Source organism: Rosa chinensis, chromosome 6, assembly GCF_002994745.2.
Source record: "Rosa chinensis cultivar Old Blush chromosome 6, RchiOBHm-V2, whole genome shotgun sequence".
Taxonomy (NCBI): domain Eukaryota; kingdom Viridiplantae; phylum Streptophyta; class Magnoliopsida; order Rosales; family Rosaceae; genus Rosa; species Rosa chinensis.
The window spans coordinates 62,258,317-62,282,450 of record NC_037093.1 but is presented as its reverse complement, the minus strand read 5'-3'; the positions used below and the strand labels follow the sequence as shown (position 1 = coordinate 62,282,450).

The window sequence follows — 24,134 nt, the reverse complement described above, 5'->3', positions numbered from 1 at the left end:
CAGCAATGCAATAGGTAATCTCTCTTGTATAAGAAAAAAAATAGATAGTCTCTTACCAAATATTTATCTCAATTTATTTCAAAAAAAGAAGAAAAAAGATATGTATTTAATGAAAAGATATTGTGTATTGTGAATGAGGATAATTTAGGAAGTTTGGGGTTGTGTTTCTAGTAAAATATTAAAATAAAAAAGTTAATAGATTGTGGATTAAGTAAGAGATGTGTATCTATCATTTAGCAATGTGTGAATAAAATTTCTCAATGAAAAAAGAGCAAGGTAGTTTAAACATGGTTCCTAATAAAAAGATAGGAAAAAAAATCATTGCAGCTTGTCTTTCCCCTTAATAAGGTATCAAAAGTGCAAACATATCTATGCACAAGGTAATGAAAAAAAGAAAAACTTAATTTTAACATAGTTCCTAATCAAAAGGTACAGAAAGAAAGAAAGTGTGGCATATTAGTTACTAAAAAAACTTATATCGTCGGCTTTTTCTCTCTCTGCTAGGGTTTTCTCTGGCTGAGAAACTGACCGAGCTTGGCTTTGTGATGGCGGCGGCGAGGCTGTAGTTGTTGGAGGGAGCGGAAAAGGTCGTGAGCCTGGTCGGGGGCTGCGAAGCAATTCAAGATCCCTTATTTTACCTGTGTGGCCGGTTTCTGAAGAGACTCGTCAGAATCTTGTCTTTATAGGCGGCGATCTCCGGGGTATGGGGGCTCAAGGAGAAGGTTTTGATCCGTGAGGAGGAAGCGGGGATTTATGTCTTCCAATTCAAAAAGCAGGAGGAGAAGAACCGTGTCCTTAAAGGCGGTCCCAGGTTCTACAGCGGCTCGATGATGGTGCTGGCGGACTACAACGGCATCAATTCTTTGGAGGCAGTGTCCCTTAATTCTCTGGAACTCTGGGTGGTAGTGAAGGGGCTGAGGATTGCCATGTGCAATGAGCGAGCCTTAACCCTACTTGGGAATGCTCTGGGGGTTTTTGTTCAGTTTGATGTGGCGGCTCTGCAGCGGAAAGATCCTACCCAAAGGATCCGTGTGATCCACGACGTCCGCGGGAGGGTATGGGGTCGTCGCTCCTATTTCTTTTTGCCGAAGGTTTCGGTTTTGTTGGAATTCAAATATGAAAAATGCCATGGTATTTGCCAGGCGTGTGGTTTCTTTGGGCACGGCGGTGGCAACTGTGATAAAGGTTTGATGGTGGATGTTCCGGCGTTAACGGAGGCGGTCACGGTGCCTGTGATGGCTGGAATGGCGTCGGAGCCTACTGGAATAGAATCGGAGCCTACTGGGCCGAGCTCGGAACATGGAGCAGAGGCTAGGTCTGCGGTGTGTACGACGGAGGTGGCTGTTTCGGTGATTCCAGATTTTTCTGCGGGAAACCCTACTTTCAAACTAGGGCTGACCTCTGGGCTGGAGTTGACCGGGCTAGGGCATGTTGGGTTGGCGGAAAATGGGCAGGTTCGGCTGGCGGAAGTTGGGCCAGATTTTACTGTTGCTGATGGTCTTAAGGTTGGAACTGGGCTATCTCCTCATTCTTTTGGGGAATCGGCTAGGGGCATCAGTAGACTGCGAGAGGATGACTCTGTGCAGTTTGGCAAGCGATTAAAGCAGGCAATTATCCCACTGGCTGTGCAACCGGAAGCTCTTGTGGATGTCCCGGTTGCTTTTGTTGAGAAAGTGCCGAAGAAGAAGGGAAGGCCTTGTGGTCGTCGGAACAAACCCAAGCCTGCATTCTTGTCAGGTGATGTTGGTCCGATTGAGCAGGAGTCCCCTTCCCAGGAGGGCTAGGTTTCTGGAGTCCTACACTACTCTTCGCCAAGCGTTGCTGGGATGGCTGCAGGGATGTACACCATTGGGTCTTAGGCATCTTTGCCTCCATGCCAGGTGCTTTGTTTCGAGTAGTGTAGGTTCTTAGGTTTTCTTTTTTCGGTTTTTTTGTTTTTTTTTGCTTTGAATAATGCTCTTAACCTTTTGGTCCTTGGGCTTAGCTATTGCTGGTTGATAAATGGCGACGTACACCACAGGGGTCTCTAGGCGTCAAAGTTGGTCAATTCAATTGCTTTGTTCTAGGGCTAGTGAGGTCTAGGAGTCTTTAAGTTTTTTTGTCTTTTTAGTGTTCGCTTGGTTTTTTCTTTTTTTAGTTTCTCTGCTTAGAGCAGTTTGTCTGGACATTGAGTTGTATTATGAGGGATTTTCGAATCCTTCTAGCTTGACCGAGTGAGGTCGTTGATATTATTAATGGAACCTGATTCCGTTACCTTAAAAAAAAAAAAAAAAAAAAAAGGTACAGAAAGAAGAAAAAAAAAAAACCATCGAAACTTGCATTTCCCTTAAGATATGAAAAATGCATCTCCCTTTCCAGAATTTCTCTCTTTTTTACAATTTATCTTAAGGTGCAAAGGTAGATATGCACAATGTAGAATATTACCTCTTTAGATAAATCAAAACCTTCTTATGAATACCCATCTGAAATATCTATTTGATTGTATAATGAAGTTGAATAACATGACAATTCTATAATGAAGGTGTAAAAACAAGAAGAAACTAATGAGAATAAAGGAGAAGAAAAAAGACAAGATATAGGGTGTAGAAAAATGATGGTAAGGTATGATCATTTTATTTTAGTTATAATTTTCTTTTTAATGACTATGCATCAATTAAAGGTTTGTTGTGCTGATGATATATTACAATTTGTATGGTTTTTATGAATATCAAATTAATTGAAAAACAACATTACCTCTCAATTAATTGACTCATAAATTATTGATTGTTTTGAGTAATATTATTATAGGTAAATTCAGTATGTGAAAAAGTTGAAATTGACTCATCATAGGAAAGTAAACTGATGTGGATGCCTAATCACTGGACCACAATTAACAAAAAATTTCATTCGGATTACTTTCAAAATAAAAGTAACTTGAACTTAAAACTAATTAACTCTTCTTTGAAACTATTTACATAACTTCTCATTTAACAACACTATTAAAATATTAAAATATTTAATATTTATAAACAATAACTTTGCATTTTTTATTTTTATTATTTATAAAAATTTATTGAGTCTAAAAAACTACCGTTATTTTTAAGAAAACTACTATCACTCTTCATAAAAGCTAATGTTATTCTTTATAAAAGCTATTTCATTCTAATAATATAGTAATAAAATGTTAAGGACTCTCAATTATCATTCCATTTCAGATTTACGGTGTGTGGGCGGTATGGCCTCCTCTTTCTTTGGTTATTCTTGCTAAAGCATTGTTTTCTTTTATCAAATCCACCCACCGACTTAAAGTCTTTCCCCACCATGAAGAATAATACAATTTTTAAAATAGAACTAGAAAGCGAGAATGACAGCCTCCCATTTGAAAGCACTTTTTTTCTCACATTTGGGATGAGAGGTGTAGGGAAATTATCAAATTTTTTTTTGGGAGATGGGATCAATTAAGCTGCCTCAAAGCTAGTCCAAATAACTGAATTTAGTACCTACTAATAAGTCTGATGGACAGACCCAAACAGACAATAAAGCAAAGAAAACTTAATTTCCCACTAGGCTCAACAAGAGTCAGTATAAGGAAATTAACCCTTGTGAAACAGCTAAAAAAGGCTAAAAGAATAAGCCCAATCTAATACAAAAAACCTAGCTACTGCAGACCACCTCGCGCAGCCAACCACGCAGAGCCGCCGATGTGTTGCCGAAAGCAGAACACCAAGTAGTTATGTACTGTATAACCGATGCTAATCAAATCCCAGAACACAAACCATATGAAATCCAATGACCCAAGGGAAAAGATCCCTCAAAACAACACCACATTGTCCACCATTGAGACCCATACCAAGAAAGAGTCGTGGTTGCCGAAGGAGGACCGAGAACTAGAACCATGGAGAATGGGGGGTGATGAACCCATGCATGAGCACCCATACTCACCTAGGTAAGTGCCTTGCACTTTATCGTCGCAGCCACCATAGCTTTCATGGAGTTTGGGAGTGAAAAGGGAAGAACGGTTTAGGGGTTGGGTAAACATTGATCTGGAAATATGTGGGATTGATTGACAGAGAGAAAGAAAGAAAATAAACGATGAGGAATAAGGTCCTCCCGATCTTGACAAAACCAGAGAAGAACTGGACATAGCCAAAGATAACCACAAAGGGAGCAAAAACACCACAAAGTTGAGAGAAGAACAGTAGTCTTTAGGATGCTGAAAGGAAAGAAGGAGGGACATCCCCCAACTCTTAAGCCTTCAATCTAGATGGATCAGAATTTGGGCAAAAGAGGAGTTTCTTCTCAGATCTACTTTCTCTCTCTACAGTTTAGAGAGAGAGGGTCTCGAAGGGTTTACCCACGGGTCTTCTTCATCCGACATTTTTGATTCAAAATTATCAATTTTAGGTAAACCACTTTGACATGGTTTCGCCTTTTAGAAATGCCATTGCGGCATTCATGGTCATGATATATCAAAACAATAAAAACTGTCAACACAAAAAAAAAAATTTATTGAAATTCTCTTGTGTCATAGTCTTACAACTGGTCAAACTTAAATTTTAGGAGCTACTCCAAGTGACAGACCAGAAATGTGATGCCCCGGAAATTCATAATTATTTTCTGAGGATTTTCCAGAATTAATTTTATAACTATTGGACGGTTTCGTGGCTCGTGGATGGAGCGGAAGTGTTTCAGGCGAATAATTAATTGAAGGATATGGTTTTAGGGGGGTTGCCAAAGGTTGACTTTTTATTCGTTGATATTCTCCGAAAACTTCCTTCACGAAAGTTGTAGAGCGTGTCGATACGAGTTCGTGGACATGCGGATTGCGTAAATCAGAGTTCGTATGAGGAAGTTATGGCCATTGGAAGGAATTTCCATTTTAGTATAAATAGAAGTTTCCCGAAGGAGAAACTTACTATTTTCATTTCCTTCCATTTCCGGAAACTCATTTTTTTTTCTCTCCTTTTTTCTCTCTCGGTCGATACCTTCTGTATCGAAGAAAACCGCCTGACCCGACCCGAACCCGGCCGATCCGACCCGACTTTTCCGGCCAACTGCGGCGGTCTCCGGCCGTGAAACTTGGCCAGCAGGGTCGCCTCCTCCGTCTGGTCGTCCCTCTGGTGGTCTCTATCACCGATTCTTCTCCACGGCGGCGCTGCAAGGTGGTGCAGCCTTGTGTTTTCGGACCCGGCCGGAAAACACAACTCCGGCGACCTCATGGCTTCAGGCTTCTTGGGTTGAGTTCAGAACAAGCTTCCTGATCGATCCTTGGTGTTTGTTTCGACCGGTTTACGTGAAAATTTGATCAACTCGGATTGGATTACTGTTCACGGCTTGTGAGGTAGTTTTCGATCCCTTAAGCTTGTTTTCTGACTTCGATCCAGTTATGAAAGTTCACAAGCATGCTTAGATGAAGCTTTTTGATGTTGGGAGTTTTGTGAGATTTTGAGTTTTGGCCGGCGGCGGTGCGCCACCGCCTGTGGCGGCGTTCCGGTGGTGTTCCGGCCATGTATGGAACTGTTTCTGGTATTATATGTCTTCTACTCGTCGATACGAGCGTTTCGATATATAATATGAAAATTTTGGAGTTCGAATGGATTTGTTATGATTTTTGCCGTTTCATATCGGTGAATTTATTCGATCCGTGAAGATTTGAGCGTCCGATCGACTTGTGGTTTGGTCACATCGATCGTGGGTGTATTCCGGAGACTTTGGGAGGTCTCGGATATGGTTTCGCCTCATTTGGCGTCACCTTGGGAATTTTGGTTCGATTTAGGGTTTCGAACGTTATCCCTTGTGATTCATTGACTGAATAAGAGCTGTAATTCCATAGGTACGTGACGTAGTAACCCTTGGACAGCTATTTTGTGGATTGGTTGCCTTGTTCTAAATTGAAGACGCAGCGGGAATTTCGAGGTGAGTAATCTCACAAGGTTCATTGATGTATGGAATACCTTTATCGTTTGGTGAGTAAATCTCACGATATTTGTTATGAGCAGGATCGATATGTGTTATGAGTAGGATTGATATTTGTTATGAGCAGGATCGATATGTGTTATGAGTAGGATTGATATGTGTTATGAGCAGGATCGATATGTGTTATGAGTAGGATTGATATGTGTTATGAGCAGGATCGATATGTGTTATGAGTAGGATTGATATTTGTTATGAGCAGGATCGATATGTGTTATGAGTAGGATTGATATTTGTTATGAGCAGGATCGATATGTGTTATGAGTAGGATCGATATTTGTTATGAATATGGTTGATATTTGTTATGAGCATGACTACCCTATCGTCTTGGAGTTATTAGGTTAACTATGACTATAGTTGGTATTAGTGGTTTTCTGTGTGGATGGATGACTATGTGTGTATATATATATATATTATGGGATGTATATATATACATATATATTCATGTATTAGTGGCTTCGTTGTAAATCTATGTGATGATCGTTATCTATGTGATGACCAGCGAAATCTATGTGATGATCGTTATCTATGTGATGACCAGCGAAATCTATGTGATGATCGTTATCTATGTGATGACCAGCGAAATCTATGTGATGATCGTTATCTATGTGATGACCAGCGAAATCTATGTGATGATAGCTATCTATGTGATGACCGGCAAAATCTCTGTGATGATCGCTATCTGTGTGATGATTGGCGATATCTTTGTGAATCTATGTGATGATCCTTGAAATCTATGTGATGATCAGTAGGATGATGTAAATCTAAGTGATGACCGGTGGAAATCTGTGCGATGATCAATGTGATGACTGCTCGGTAGCGGAGCTGAATTGTTATTAAGTTAACAAAGATCGAGAGGATTGCTGTGATGGTTGGGGCTACCTACAGACGTCAGAGTGTGGGACTTCGATGACTACTTTGTCTTGAGTTGTTTGACTTAGTGTGACCTCCTGAACTAAATTATATGCAGGGGTTACTATGAATTGTTTTGCTTGTTTTGATATGTGATTGCCTTGATTTCTCCTTGATTGTATTGATTGATGGTTTGATTTACATTAAGAGCCATAGCGGTTATGAACTGTACTCTGTAGTGAGGATAGGAAGGTGATTCATTGTTCTTCACCTTTGATGTCATGTTGATGACAAAAACTCCTAGGGGGGAAATGGGAAATGAGTGTGATGTTGGAATTCGCCGTAGTGCGTTAGGATGGCGTTAAACATTTCTTGAGGAAGTCTTGTTTGACCGAAATTTGTGTAATTGGATGCTAGGATTGAGGTTATGAGCAGAAGGCTTTTGTGAAATTTGTGTAATTGGTTTTGAGTTACTCATACGAGCTTCATAAGCTTACCGGGTTTGTTGTGTGGAACCCGGTGCACTATTCAATGGAATGGTGTAGGGGTTAATCCTGCAGGTCGAGGAGATCGTGGCTGAAGCTGAGGTGACGCATGTGCAGCTTTATGGTAGGAAGCCATCTTTGTGACTTTACCGTTGTTAAGGACTTCCGTTGTATAGTTACTCTGAGCTGCATTTACGTTTTATTTTGTTGTTGACAATTTATTTCGTAAGCATTGTAATATATAACTCTATGGAGCGAGTTTATATTAACTTTGAGGGTTCAGGGCATCAATATCTGTGTAAGTTAAAGGGAAAAAGATTTCAGGTATTTTGTATTGATGACTGGACGTTCACGCATATATAATTATGGGGTTATATATATCGATTTTCATGTGTGTAAAATCAGGGGCGTGACAACAAATATATTGACTCAATTCTTTTTTATGATTTTCTTAGTTTTCCAACTTTAGTTCAAGATTTTTGAGTTCATTCAATTTTATAATTGATCAAAAATGAGTTCATTCAATTTTATAATTGATTAAAAATCATGATTTAGGGGTGGAAAAATTTGATAAAAAATAAGAACATGTGATTTTGACCCAAAAAAAAAAAAAAAAACCATGCTATTGTCTACAGTTTTCAGTGGAAAATCATGGTCTCAATTTTTTTTTTTTTAAGGAAAGTTCTAAGGTTAGTTCTCACTAGGTTGAAGATTTTGTATGCCTTTTTATGTACGTGTACTTAGACTCAACTTGCATTGGTGTGGACATGAGCATGTTTAGTCTCATTAGACATGGATATCGTTAACCTCACTTGATGGATGATTGATTTTGAGCATGCATGCATATTGTTTTTTTTTTTTGAAGGATGCATGTATATATACCGTTAACCTCACTAGTCATGAGCATTGTTAGCCTCACTTGCAATGCATATCATTGGCCTAACTTTTCTATGGGGCTCATTAAACTCGCTTTCATGATTGTAGTGATATGCACCACTAACCTCACTTATCATGCTTACTGTTAGCCTTACTTGCCCGGAGGGCTAAAAATGATGACCTTATAGATAACCTTAAAATTAAGGTATGGTCTGCAAACAACCTTTAGGATTTGAGGGAAGTAACTAGTAATTCTTAAGCGTTAAATTAGGTTGCATTCACTTGTAGGCTTGTAGCCTATCCAGAAGGGTTTGGTCATGCCCCTAATTAATTAGCTAGGGTGCATTGGACCCTACCCCATTTCTATTGAAGAGAATAAGTTCTTGAAAATGATTGAAATGATAATGTTCTAAAACAAATACGACTCTTGTTATAAAGTAGAAAGAAGATGAAGAGAGAATAGTTAGGAGGAAGTAGAAGTGTTCTCATTCAGTCTCATTAGCCTCCTTTATATAGAGGTAGGGTTTACATCAAAGTACATAACTAATGAGTATTTACGTGGACAGCCATACAGATAATAATATTTACAACACTCCCCCTTGGATGTCCACTAATGAATGATGGTATTGGACGTGCTTATTGTTGCCTAGTTAAAAACCTTGCCAGGTAACAAAAACCCAGTGGGACAAAAATAACCCTGGTCGAAGGACAAAAGAGCACAACGCGCATATGTCCTATATATGTAGCATACTTCCGGATGCTCCCCCTGATGAAAATCTCCCCCTGATTGTTGCAAGCCTCAATTATGTATGTGATAAGCTACATGTACCATGTATAGTGGTTTGATGTGTCTATCACTGAGGTGCGACCATGTGTGCTTTGCATATATATAGGGGCTCATCACAAATTTTCATACCTGCAAAGTTAAAGCAATACTAACAAAGCTAGACAATATAAAGAAATTGATACATTTATCTTTGTATAGTTTAAAACATAGAAAAATCACCATGGCATACCTAGCCATAAATATCAATATCGTTATGTATTGATATGTCTCATATAAGCTCTTCAAGAGCTTTAAGTAATTCATAACTTTGAGAAAGTTGGAATATGTTGCAATACTATAATCATAATTCGAATTAGATTTCGTAGTCTTGTCATAGTACTCATTCAGGCAATTTAGGTCACGTTAACTATAACGGAATGAGTATATATGAGCTAGCTTTAGACTCTTTGATTCCATGAGTGAGCTTCAGGCTCTTTCAAACCTTTCATAGACTTGCATTAGAATTATTCATGTATTTGAATTTCTTAAGGATTTGATAAGCAATACGCTTATAATGACACTTTACTTTTGAGATTATTTTGCTTTTAGCAATGTGTCTTTAAGATCTTCATAATATACAATGACAACGTGCCATAAATCTCTCGTCAATATAACAGCTATTCATAATCTCATGTCTCGATAAATAGACACTGTGTCATAGTGATTTATCTTCACTTAAATACCCTTTTGTACCTTGTAGGGTTAAAGGTCCAAGTATTTCATCACGTTTTAAATATTCAATTTCATTGGAATTGCCTCTTTCCAATTTGACAAATAATATACTCTGTCGACATTCATAATGAAACGTGGTATAACATCAATACAACCCTTAATGATTTTTGGTAGCTACCAAATGTAAATTATCATCAATGATCATTAATCATAGATCCCACACATTCTTATATGCGTGCATTAGCTATAATAAGCTTATTGATATTGGATACCCATGCCACTTCTGGGGCATACATTGTCCCTTCTAGGACAATCATCTCTCATAAATGAATTATGTAGCGAATGTGGATCATTTTACTTATAATCTCCTGTAGAGCGTTATAGGGCTTGCATGAACTTCCCTCTTTGGAAGCTTATAACTTTAGACCTGGTGGATACATTCCACACAAATTCACGCTGTTATTTAAATGACAGTAGTCTTTCCTCCCCCAAACGGCGGGAAGACTGTCTTATTTTGACCATGCTAAAAAAATGCGTTCAAAAATCTATCACTTTCTTTGGAGTGAAGATGCTTATTGGTTGGTGGCGAACCCAAAACAAGATTTAGGTCAAAAACATTTAATTCATGAGCAGTAACCATATTGATGTATTATTGTATCATTAAGACATCAATTCCTAATGGCGTACCTACACCCTTTGTATGTGTAGCCATATTAGGAGCTGTGATATTGTTTAATGACATTCTCTTCAGGAGAATCATGTCAATTGGATACACTTGCATCCCACAAATCAAATGGAGTCTACTTTATTTGTATTAATATGGTTGGTCTCTGGGACTTTAACCCAGGCAGATGCCTTTGCATCTAGCATATAATTTTGTCACTATCTTTTATCAAATCACTAGCTTAGATATTTCCCAAAATCAAAATGAGACGGTGGATAAATATTTCACACCAATTCATGTCGTTCTTCAGGGACAATCTTTCTCCCCCTCATGGCAGGAGGATAGTCTCATTAAAGTGACAACTCGCAAATATGTGGTAAATAAATAATTTGCTTGTATATAAGGTTAGCAGTCATCAAAACTTGTAAGTGATTCCATGCAACATGGTAGGCAAAAGATGACGTAACCAGTCATGCCAAAATAGTGTATTTGGTTCAAGGAACTTCATGTTCATAACATCATATGCCTTAATTTACTGCAGAAAATTTGATACAGTATATATCCGATGACATAAAGTCATCTCCAACCATATAGGAGGCAATTAATGCAACAATATTTCAAATTTGGTAACATGATAGTAGCTCATTCAGAGCCATAGATCAAGATCTACAACTCTTGATAGGGGTGTTACCTTAGCTTCAGTAAACATTAATTGTGAAATACTGATAATTGGAATTGACCAACTTCATTTTGAACTGCTAGCCAAAATGATATACTCGAAATTTCGAGTTAAAGACTACAATCCATAATAAAAAGTGACTTTATCACGTGGAAAACCTCAAGTTATGTGTCACATATAAATGTGTAGTCATAAAGAGGAGGGACTTCAGGCCCTCATATAATTGGAGATCCAAGAATCTTGAGGTTTCAATTTTTTTTTCAATTTATAACAACCTCTTAAGGAACATTAGGTTCCTAGATAATCAGAATAAGAAACATTTAGTTTCAATGGGAACTCAAGAGGTTACAATAAATTTGTGAAATAACACAATAATGCTTACAATTTGCTTAATGTAAGCAAAAGACATCGAGCATGTGAAATGAATCTCAATGTGCTCATTAGTCAATGCAATTTAATTTGACCAGTGCCTTTTTGAAAGTGGCTTGAGAAAAATCCACCATATAGTGTATCATAGACACACGCCCATTTCTCAATTTCCTCACATGTGTAATTGTTAGGGCAGAATTTGCATTGACTCATGATTTCTCTCTTGTCATGATCCACTTCTAGTGGCATTTCATGGTGTAGCCATGTCAATCGGCTTTCTTTCTATACAATGAGATCATGATAGTGTGAGATTGTACATCATTGGTAATAATATTATGTGCTCTTCTGGAGCCAGTAATCAGATATGTAAGATCTAAGATGATTAGCTTCACGATCATACTTTATAAGTGAGGGACTTCAGAATGTCATCTAGTGAGTATGATCATTGAGGAACTTCAGGTCCACATGTAATTAAGGATCAAGGAACTACAGGTTCTGATCTCTTTTAATTACGAAAGTCACGATCACAAATTTTTTTGGAGTATACTCATACTCATTCGTCATAAACCAACGGTTAAATATCTGCTTACTTTTAAATTGGTGTGTAAATAATCCCCTCAAAGCTTCAGGTTTGAGGTTGACCCAATTAAAACGTTATGATAAATTGTCTATATATTCACTTGAGACTTATGGCTCGAGTCTGCACAATTAGAACTCCAAGTTCTAAGGTGGAGTGAACTTCTTGTACACTTATAAGATAACAATAAGAAAGTTTTAGGTAGCATAAAAAGAAATGTATCAATTGACATACGAAAATTCACTCGAAATTTCTGGTTCAAATTTTTTTTTTGGACTAAATACTGTTTAGTCCTTGAGATTTTGACCATAAAACACTTCAGTTCCTGGCCTTCTAATTTCACACGTCCTTGTACTTCAAAATTTCGGACCAATAGGTCCTTGCCGTCTAAAACCTCCGTTAAGTTGTGACAAAATGTCTATTATGCCCTCAGTAAACTTTAGACCTCCCATCCCCATTTTTTTCAATAAACTTTCTATTTTGTCCTTGTTTGTATTTTACTTTTTTTATATTTTTTTTTATACCTCCTATGATACATGCAGTTCCTTTGAACATTAATTTTTTTTTTTTTTTGTCCGGTAAAGAACTATATACATAGAGAGGAGATGAAGGATTAATATATGACCACACTACCAACTTTAAAGTCTAAACTCTATACATGACATGTAGGGCCATCAACAGTTTCGTCAAAAGGGATAAATACAGGCATACAGTAGAGTATTTAATTGAGAACTACAAGTGCAATTGTGTTGGAGTATAGAAGAAGGGCCAAGCTGGAGGCTACGTTCTCAACCCAAAAACCCACAAAAATTTCTGGGTTCTTGCATAATTTAAAACCACATGCATATCTCAAGTGATGTAATATGCTTTTTACTCGTTCTTCTTTTCGTCTTTAATTTCTCATGGCTATGGAGTTATGAAGTGCATCACAAATTTTGAATAAAAAATAAAAAATAAAAAATTTATGATTCATATTTGTCAATGGGCTAAAAATAATTGCGAAGAAATAGAGTATTTTTAGAATAATGACTCTTGCGTATCAATAGTATTCATTCTATATATTCAGTTTTTTTTTTATAATTATGGTTAAAATAGGGATTAAATTTGGATAAAAATTTAGATGGGTCCAAATAGCAAATTGGGAGGTCTAAATAGAACCACCCTTTTTTTTTTCCCTTTCTTTCTTTCTGTTTGTTTCTTCATCATTCCTCCTTCCTCTCTCAATCCCATCATACTCATTGAACTCAAACACCTCCAACCACATCCAAATAATTTGTACCAATCATACCATCCTCATTCCGCCTACCATGCTCCAGTCTCTCCCTCTTCGGAACCATTCCGCCCCCTTCCACAATGCCTTTGTCCAAACTATTACAAACCCGAATAGTCTCTGGCCCAACTTTCCTCCTCGGCATCAATAGCTCATCACTCGACCCTGAATCACTCATCACCAACCTCGACCTCTTCTTCTCCTTCTTCGATCGAAAACCTTCTGAGAACTCGAAGAATCAACACCTCCACTAACCAGGCTTCTTCCTCACAAAATTAAACACCCCGAAGAATTCCTATTCTTCACCAACACCCCAGAAGGGCCAACAGATCTCACACCTTCATCCATCTACATCCACCACTCTAAAAAACCCCCAAATTCCAAACCCCACCCTTCAATTCATCCCCAATTCACCAAATCCGACCCGTACACAAATCCAATCGGATCTTTTAAGAGCTAAAACGAATTATAAATATCAACAAAAAGAAGATCAAAGCCTCCAAATAATCGATTGAAATTACCGATTACTCTCCAAATACCTCCGGATCCAGAACGATCCGTGTTAAGATCCGAAATTTAAGCTCCGCCGATGGATCGGTGGAGGTAGAGCTTGCCAAAGACATGGAGGGCAGTGATGAAGCAGATGAAGCAGAGGCTCATGACGAGCATGACGGTGGGGGAGATCTTCAAGCCAGGAGCGTCGTCGGTGTAGAACCTGAGTATGTTGTTTCTGGCACTAGAGCCACCGCCCATGCCTCCGGAGCTGGAGTTGCCACCTCCACCGATACGACGGCTGCGCATTCCAGTTGTGGCAGTAGCTGAACCACGAGGAGCCATGACACCGGGGCGTGAGGAATCGACTGAAGGGCATCTGTTTAGGGATAAAAAGAAAGGAGGTCGTAGGGGGGGAGGAGAAGAGATAAAAAGAAAGAAAAAGAAAAAAAGAAAAAATAAAGAAAAAATAATAAATAAAAAAGAGAGAAAGGAATAAATTTATTTAAAAAAAAAACTGAGGGCATAATAGACATTTCGCCGCAACTTAACTGAGATTTTAGACGGCAAGGACCTATTGGTCTGAAATTTTGAAGTATAAGGACTAAACATGTGAAATTAGAAGGCCAGAGACTGAAGTGTTTTATGGTCAAAAGCTAAAGGACTAAACAGTATTTAGTCCTTTTTTTTTTATTAGAACTGCAGGTTCTAAGATTTTGTATGCTCAACTTCAAGTTTAAATAAATTTGATGCTTGAAACTTCAGGCTCAAGGTAATTAAAGTGAAGTTTTAAGTTCACTTTTTAACCAACTTTTATTTTGTACTTGAAACTTCAGGTTCAAGTTTTTACTTTTAGAACTTTGGGTTCTACTATGGAATTTTGAACTTCTGGTTCAAAAATGTTACACTCGAAATTCATATGTTCGAGATATAGGACTGCTGGTCCATATGAGTAACAAAAAAAATACTTAATGAAAGAAAAGAAATTAATAGATAGCGAGCAAATAAATAAAATAATAATGGAAACTTCTGGTTCCAGTAATGAAGAGAATACACAGAACTTCTGGTCTGGTTCATGAAAATCTTCTACTGTCTTCAAATTGCACAAGAAAGCAATATTGTCTTCTGGACAAATTCTCTTTAAAAAAAATATATATATAATCAAGAGGCTTCTGGCATTGACTTAGTCTCCATCCTCAAACTACAGCTTCTGGAGGTGGTTTGAACCCCATTATTGAAAAAAAAAAATTAGAGGAACTTCAGGCCCTCTTATAATTAACGATTAAGATGAGTTTATATAACGTTGAGGATCTTTTGGCCCTCGTTAATTGCATAAGTTGTGAGGAACTCCATGTCGTAATTTCTCATTGTATAATTTGGATATCAAAAAAATATTGATCCGCCTTTGGGAGTTACTGATCCTGCCATAAATTGAATCAACATAGATAGTGGTCATCACTCTCATCACGTCAAGATTGCTTCTCATATTAATCAATTCATAAATACATGTGCAGATGACAACATAAGGCATATACTGATACTTGTAATCATGAAATATATGACGAATTAGGATTGATGGCTAACGACAATTGAGGGAAACACACAAAAAAATCTTATGAGTGTATACTGACAAAAAACCCAGATAATGCTATTAAATAGACAAGTAAAAACTAATGCCTCTATTGCACCTTATGGGATAATACGTTGGGTTTTGGTTGCAAAACCAAAAATAAAGGAGAGAGGCATGATTATTGACAAAAAAAAAATTTGAGATTGTCAGAAAGGAAAATGGGTATGATTCTATTTGCGTGATCAACCAAAACTTTCAGCAATTATACTCATATATGAACGCATGTGAAAACAAACACCAATATACCCATATATACATAATCAAATGTATTCAATCATCTGATGAGGTATGTTAGGATCCATATATAGTGTTAGAACTACAGGTTCTTAACAGATAAGTAATCAATATCGAAACTTCTGGTTCGAAAATAAAGTGAACATTGGATCGCAATTATATGCACGAAGTTTCAAGTTCGTGTTCTTATGATTAGAACTTCAGGTTCTAACATTCCGTATTTTTGAACTTCGGGTTCAAATGGATATGTACTCGAAACTTCTAGCTCAAGTAACAATAGTGAAACTTCAGGCTCACTTGTATTATGAATATTAAGTCTGCTTGATAAAGCATATAAGATAAATTTAATTAAAAAAATATTAAATATGCGATAAGTAATGAAACAGCAAACATATATCCATTATGTTAACAACATATATCTTTTATATATATATATATATATATGTACGAAATATATATTAAATCTGCTTGATTCATATATTTATATGACTGTAACTACAATATATATAATATATATGAGAAAATGAACATATGTATATCAGTATATAAAGTAGGAATCGATGGCACCGTAATGATTATATATAAGATTAAAGCATAGATCAAAGATCATGAAATAAACTCATGAAATAAAGCAGAAATCGATGGCACCTTAAGAAATAAACTGATATGCATAAATGACATAGATCATGAATAAACTCATAGATCATAAGTTATAGTTAATAGCAACAACGTTGCACCATAAACTCGTAGTTTTCAAAAAATAATAGCAGACCGTACTGATAACGTGTTATAAAGTAGAAAGAAGATGAAGAGAGAATAGTTATGAGGAAGTAGAAATGTTCTCATTCAGTCTCATTAACCTCCTTTATATAGAGGTAGGGTTTACATCAAAGTACATAACTAATAAGTATTTACGTGGACAGCCATACATATAATAATATTTACAACAACTCTGTATATATATAGTTAATTTTTACTTTAAAACCCCAAAATTATATCTTTCTACCGGAGAACGTTACATATTCTTCATCATGCAAGATATTTTATTTTTCAACCACCTTTACTAATATATTTAGCTTTGAAACTATCACGTTCTAAAGAATATATTACAAAATTAGCACGTACTAAACGACAAATACAACCTTTTTTCGACTAAATCAAATACTGTTTTAACAAAATTAATGAAATCATGTCGATCGGTATCATATCCAAATATAGTGCAGCAAAGTCTGCATGCTGAGACTTGAGATATATTTATTTATATAAGAATATATGATCAGGGTCGACGAGAGAATCTGCAGCTTAAGTTTGATTTCTATACCTCTCATATGGACGGCAAATTAAAACAGATATGCATTAACAATATGTATTACAACAAGCTTAATATTATATATCTGGAATTTAATTTTGATATTCCAATTGTCATAATGAAGCTGTATCTGTACAGATGCGCTAGCTGTGATTGATCGAGCCTTCAATTATATCATCGCTAGTACATTGATTATTGATTGCATCTGATCAAAACTTCGAAGTTTAAAACGAACCCGTGCATGATTGTAATTGACCCTAACACTAGCATTTACTGTTTGATATAGTAAAAAGACATATTGGTAAAAGTCCAAAGTTCGACCGGCCGGTCTCAACATGTTCATCTATTTGTCAATGCCCACGATTTAATCTAAACTTTTCAAATCGTAATATTCACGATCGGCAGATAAAACCAAGAAGGCAAGACGGCACGAGATCGAAGTCATGCAAAACAAAGCCAACTATATAGATCGAAATTGAAAGTTGAGACTCAAATAAATGGAAAGATCGAAACTCTAGCTAGTCAGTCAGTCTTCTCTGGGACATTTCCAGACTAGCAAAGGCATCATGCAGATTGATAAGAGTAAACTAACTCTGCCATGTATAGCTTTCAGAAGTCAGAAGCACCATGATAAGGTTAAGATGGGCAAGGCATGGGCATGGGATCGAGAGAGGGATCGGAGACGACTCAGCCAGGGAGATGTACGTACCAGAGAGATATATAAGTTTCCAGGACTTAAATGAAAAGGGATTTGAATATAATGTAATTAATAAAATGAATATAGACACAGGATCGGATTAGGATAAGGCTTTACCCTAGTTATATGAAGACAAAATGCTCTTCATTCTGCAGACAATAAGATTCCTTCCCACTTGGCCACTAGACTATTCTATTTCTGCAACTAGCTAGCTGTCTCCTTCAACCATTTGCAAGTAAAAACTATTGAAATATAAAATGGCAAGGTCTCCTTGTATTACATATTCAACCATTCACAGAAGTTGGGTGTTGGGACATACAAGAGGGCAACTTAACACAAACAGATCGATCTCTCTCGAGCCTGTTACCTTTGTTTTCGCCTAGCTAGCAGATAATAGAACAACTACCTGAGTTAAACATATCAGACCCAGATCCAATTGGCCAATTGGGGTTCCATTATATAGGGCAGCAGAACCAGCTCCGAAAGGAGTTGCATGGTATGGGTTAAGCTCTCACATCATGACTGGAAGACATAAATGTGCGTTTATAAGCTCTGGTCTTCTTGATTGTCCTCGCCTCTCCTGCACCCCCAACCTCTTTTATTTTTTATTTTTACTCAAAGCAGTCCTGTTATTCCATTAATTCCCAGATATAATAGTTCAGAGAATTGAGCGTGAGAAACAAAAATGGCTTCTTAGATTGCAATCCCGCCTTCAATAGTCGTCTTCTTTTTTGTTACAAGGAGGTAAAAAGAAAAACCTAATCATTTCTAGTTACATTCAACAGAGAAAAAAAATAGGTTAACTAGGGAACCCAGAAGGTGCAGAAAAATTAGCGCCTTCATGGCACCTTCATCGCCCTACGTAGATTGTGCTCTTGCCTTCTGCTAACCTTGAGTTATGCTATCTAGATATTGCTTTACACGAGTTTGGTTCATCTCAAATATGAACGGCATTCCCCTTATCTGCAATTTGACCATTGTGGAAAAAGGGGAAAACAAACATTTAGTTACGTATAAGGAGATAATATTCATACAAGCAGTAGAATATGCAGGTAAAGCTAAGGAGGCCTATGAGCATATTTAGCAAAAGGGAACTGTCGGAACATACCTCAATCAAGCAACTGGAACTAAGGCATAGACTCTGTCCAGGGGTTAATTCTGTGCTATTTACTGAGATTGAACAACTCCCAAGATTTTTGAGATGGAAAGATCCATCTTTTTCCATCTTTAATACTGCCTAAGAATACAAAAGGAACAATGTACTCATTTCAAAACAACACAGAACTTATGCTCATTTTAGGATATGAAAGAAGATATAAACAGCATAATAGGGAAAAACCTAGGTTCTAAATAAATGTAAAATATATATAAACACATCTGTAGTTCTGTGCTTCCAACAGTTGGAAGGACACGGTAAGTAATGGTATCAACGATATGAATAATAAGTATCTATAATCCTACCTGTTGCCGAGAGACTTTATTACCACGCCCTTCTCTTGCCAAGTCAATGTCAACAATAACATCTTTTGTTGTCCTACCCAGTAACACCTGCAGAGGTCAACAAATTATACAGTCACACCTCCAACACATGATTGATTGACTGACTAACTTGGAGTAATTCTGTGACCCCATATTTCATTACCTTACTCTGGTCCCTTAAAACCACCTTTGAAAAAATAATTTCCAGAACCCTATTTATGATCAAATGTTGAATTTACTAAAAAAATCAAAACCATTACTATTGTTTTTTTTTTTTCCAACTTAAAAAAAGAAGTAATAATAATAGAAAGATCCCTCCAATGCATATTACCTAGATGGATCACTTTGACAATTTAGAAGAGTAGTTAAGTTATACAGAGAAATCTCATTCCACAATTTATGGATCTCTTCCAAACCCAACCCCAGAGAGAGAGAAACGCAAAAGAAGGTCCATATACTCAATTAGGATTGAAGAGAATTTAAGAGCAATTCCAAACCTCAGGCTTCTTAATATAATGCTTAGAATGACGCCCATACAAAATGGCAAATGCTCCGTGAGATGCAATGGCTCTTTGCATGTACGAATAAGCACCCTGCTCCAGTCTCATGATTGCTCTCCTAGTGTTGTCATCCTGATATCTTGAGACTACATATAGAGAACTCAAAATTACAAGGCCTTTTACATATATTAATTCAAAAAACAAAAATACTAGTTGAATAAGGAAAACGGGAGGAAACAAAAAGGTGTGTATGATATATAAGGATGTACAGTCTGGAACTCAGAGTTAATGATCATTCAATAAGGAACCACCAACTGCATCGATTATATCCAATATGTAATGCATCCTTTTCTTTTACTACCAATGCTATATTTCAAAAAGAGTAATGCGGATAGTCTGTTGTGATACTAACTAGTGTAGACCGAGAACAATCCCATTTCATGGAGTTCTTACGATGTCATGTGTCAGATGAGCAGACCTTTATCATTTTAAAGAAAGTGTATAACATCTCTCTAGATGTAAAATACAAGATACGGCCAACCCAAAGACGAAACTAATTTCATCAGGATACTTAACACATGAAACTAAACTGTACCAGTTTTTAGGCGAATGGATTCACAAGCTTATTACTCATATAAACATATAAGTAATAAGCTGGTCACTGAACACATAAAAGCTCGACTGAGTATTACCTTCCTCACCATGATACATTTCTTGGTCATCTGGATCCAAATCCATGTCAAGTATCTGCAGGTGGAACAAAAATAAAGGAAATTGAAACATAGCTCAGACAATGAAAAGCAAAACAAGCACTTATCAACTAGATAATAGGCATCTGAGGACTCACCATTGCCTCTATATCCGAATAACATGGTATATCATCATCACTATCGAAAAGACCCTCAAAATCTGATGTCACTGGGTTTACTTCTGGTTCTGAGACAGCATTATCCATTGGCACAACTTCTGCATGTAATGATTGATGATCTCTAATTGTAGCGGATGCATCAGATTCCCAATTAGTCTCAGTAGCATATGGCTGAGGATAGCTTCTAACGCAATCGTAATCAACACATGAGTTTGCCATATGAGACTCTGTTGAGGCATACCCAAGACACATTGTCAATGTACCATCTCTAGTGTCTTCCTTCAAAATTCCAGGAAGAGGATTTGTGATTGCTTTAGCCGAATCAATTTGACCCCGATTACCACTGACATGACATGTACTCGTAGAAGCCACATCAACGGGGTCAGTCTTGGACAACTCAAAATTACACAGAGGTGATTTTGAACTCACTTCTGGTATACAGCGTGATCCTTTACTCTGAGATCCAAGAGATTTTCCAGGATTCCTTTGTTCTTTTTGCATAAAGCAGGGGCCCATATCACCGTTTCTTTGATTAACTGCGAGATCCTTAACAGATGAACATTTCGACTTTGGCTTACTGGCTTCTTTTACTTTACAGGAAGTTGATGACAATGGCATATGATTGAGAAGAAACACGTCATCGTTGCATGGAATTTCCCATTCCTCAGTATTTAACGTGCAACAGATAACTCCATCTTTATATTCGGGAAACTGAGAGTTCAAAGCTGTTGGAAATGATTGCATCAGCGTCTCTGGATGGCAATTCATATCATCACCAGGGAGGGACACCCTTATGTCATCTGCGACTGCAGGATCTGTACCAGAGGGATTCATAGGGTACATAACAGGAGCCATCAATGTCTCTGGCTCAATTAGATTAATCATGTGTTCTTCAACATCATCCTTTGGCGAACTCATCAAAAGTGAGCTCAGGCCATCATAGTAAGACTTATCGATCTCATCTTTGAACATAAGTTCCTCCTCACTTGTAAAGTTCAAAAGGGAATTGGACAATTCTGCCAAATAAACTTCAGTACTAGCTGGACTCTTGAAATCACTGACTGCCATTTCCGTCCTCAAGTCAATATCATACCCTGATATTGTAGTGTTATTAGCACCAATATCGTCAAGAAGTTCAAAAGAATCTCTGGTACACGTATCATTCTCTCTGATACCAACATCAACTGGCGTAGTTGTTGCTGGAATTGTGCTCCAGATATGTGTGCCAGGAAGTTGAGTTGAATACTCCAAGTCGTGAAATGATGCACTACTGTCTGAAGCAGATACATTAAAAACCTGATTCCCTTCAAATGGGGAACACATATTTACCTCGTCATTATTAATTTGATCAAGTGAACAAGGAGGTTCCATTCCTAGATCACCAGCACTGAACATGCTGCAATCCGGCAATTCCTTTGGTTGACCAAATTCCTTGACCTCAGATTCATTCCCTGTGATAGGCAGATTGTCTTCAATGTAAGGAGATTCTTCACGTAGATTATCTTGCTCAACTAAAAAATCTTCTTCAGCAGGCTTCTGGAACCCTCCAATCTGAAAGGTATCCACAGTAACAATACCACCAATAGCAGTGCTGTCATGCATCAGATTTTGTGGAAACATATGATGCATAGTATTGTCCATATCTGATCCCTCAACTCCAAAATGGTTTGGGATTGGATCTCCAGTCATGACATGTTGAGATAGAGGCTCATCTCCATTTACAATATAGTTGCTATCACTGGGTGCAAGTATAAAATTGAGGTCCATGGGGTCAAATGGCTCACTGCAGATCCTTTTACGCAGAGCATAGTAACTACTCCGAACACTTTCAGCTTTTCTCTTTCCAGGAACACATTTGTTTTCTTTTGAACTTCCTAACCTACTAAACTTTGATGTGGAATTTGGAGCGGAACACTCAAACTCAGTCATGCGAGCAGAAGCCTCTTCAGCCACAACGGGATCGTATAGGATAGAGTACCACCGATCTTGCAGTTCTTGCACAGTAAACCTTCGAGAAAAATGAACCGCACCTTTAGCAAGTGATTCCAAGGAAGCACCCGCCTGCAAACACAGAATAAGAGAATACCTTTAACTCCAAGATAGAACTGCTAAATCCATATGAAATTTTCGAGAATATAGTATATTTTAACAGCAGCTAACTCCTGAAATTTTCGGTTATACAGATTTCCTATCAAGACGTCAACTTTTTTAGTGAAACCAAAATAACAAATGCAATGACATGTTTAGCACATGTTCCAGTTCCACAGCCCTAAACAGATAGGCTGCTCTATGGAAAAACCCAACTGTATCTACCTCCCGCTGTATCACGCTTCTATGTAACACTTATATCATTGGTCAAAATCATCACTTTGAAAAATGCCAAACTCTCACTCATCTCTGAAGGAGACAACAGCACAATCCACCCTTACCAGACAAACCTTATACAGGCAAAATTGTCCTTGATTACCCAAAGACACCGGAAACAATGACTCTACCACAGGACAAACCATCCCAACTTCTTGATTCTTTTGCTTTGAATCCACTCTTAAACACACTAAGACTGTTATCATATATTTCTATCACAAAACCTGAAATGCCCTCATTTGTTCAAAACAGTTCATGCTTCACTCATAATTTCAAAGCTTATAGTAACAAAATTTCTATTAATTTGTTCCAAACAAAACGAATTATATGAAAATAGGCAAAATTTTCACCTCAACAGCGTTCTTGAGCAAAACATCGTCCGCCGGAATCCAAGCACCAACGGCCGAGCTCCGCACCGCAGCTGCGTCCCCGGCCATGTCTACGCCCTAGCTTCTTCGTCACATAGAAAATTTTGAAGGAAAAAAAAAAAAAAGGGAGAGGCGAAAAATATAGGTGAAAGGGGTTGGGAGGGTTTTAGAGGGAAATAATAGGAGAGGTTGTGTGACACGTGGGCGGTCGTCGGAGTTCAGGGCGGTGGCGAAGGCTCTGAGGCGTTTGAGGAGAGTGAGGAACTGAATTGGATTGAAGCAGAAGGTGCAGAGGTTGGCGAGGACTCCTCCTCACTGCCCGGGGTTTGACCATTGACCAGAGAGTCCTATATTGCTTCCTTTCTTTTTTCTTTTCTTTTTTTTTTGCTTTTTAGTTTTCTTATTTTGGAAGATTTATATATATATATTACTTTTTAGCTCGAATGAAAAATATGGAAATTTTATATTATACTCCAAAAAATTCGGGATTTTATTCCACCCCTAGGTTACACAAATATTTATATTTAGTGAAACTGAGTCTCTCAATTCATGGAGGATAAACTCGATTATTGATGTCGATTCAGTTATCTGAACCATGAGTTTTTAAATTAGTATAGACTTGAGCTTTGGCCGCTTTAAAAACGGCTTCTTCCACATTTTTGTGGATGCTTATTCTTTTTTTTAAAATAGAAGTTGATATCATTAGATCAACAGCAAAAAGGCTGTAGTCTACCAAAACTTACATAAGAAATCCGGCAAGAAAATCCGGAGAACCTACCTAAGCTAAAGCACACTATTAAAGATCACTGGGACGCTCACATTTAAGCGAGCCTATACAAGAATGAAAAAACCTTGCCTCCTACGGAAAGAAATCATTCAACTAGCCCTCACTTACCAATCACGCAATTGTGGTACAAGCAAAAAACTAGAAACGTCATAGAAGACTCATAGAAGTTTATCCAACCTCACAC

At 37.4% G+C, this 24,134-nt stretch overlaps 1 protein-coding gene across 2 annotated transcripts; it reads right to left on the bottom strand.

Moving 5' to 3' along the window:
• Nucleotides 1-18,257: 18,257 nt before the first annotated feature.
• LOC112172247 lies at nt 18,258-23,539 on the bottom strand. Of its 2 annotated transcripts, none has more exons than XM_024309513.2 (7): nt 23,146-23,539; nt 20,411-22,492; nt 20,256-20,310; nt 19,561-19,709; nt 19,046-19,132; nt 18,693-18,821; nt 18,258-18,547 (listed from the first exon to the last, which is right to left on the bottom strand). In XM_024309513.2, the coding sequence occupies exons 1-7, from the start codon at nt 23,230-23,232 to the stop codon at nt 18,470-18,472; spliced, it is 2,667 nt and encodes an 888-aa protein (XP_024165281.1). In that variant the 5' UTR covers nt 23,233-23,539; the 3' UTR covers nt 18,258-18,469. The 2 variants fall into 2 exon arrangements, 1 of the variants encoding a protein (XP_024165281.1); XR_002925249.2 differs by having other exon boundaries at nt 18,528-18,547; nt 18,693-18,817.
• Nucleotides 23,540-24,134: the final 595 nt, after the last annotated feature.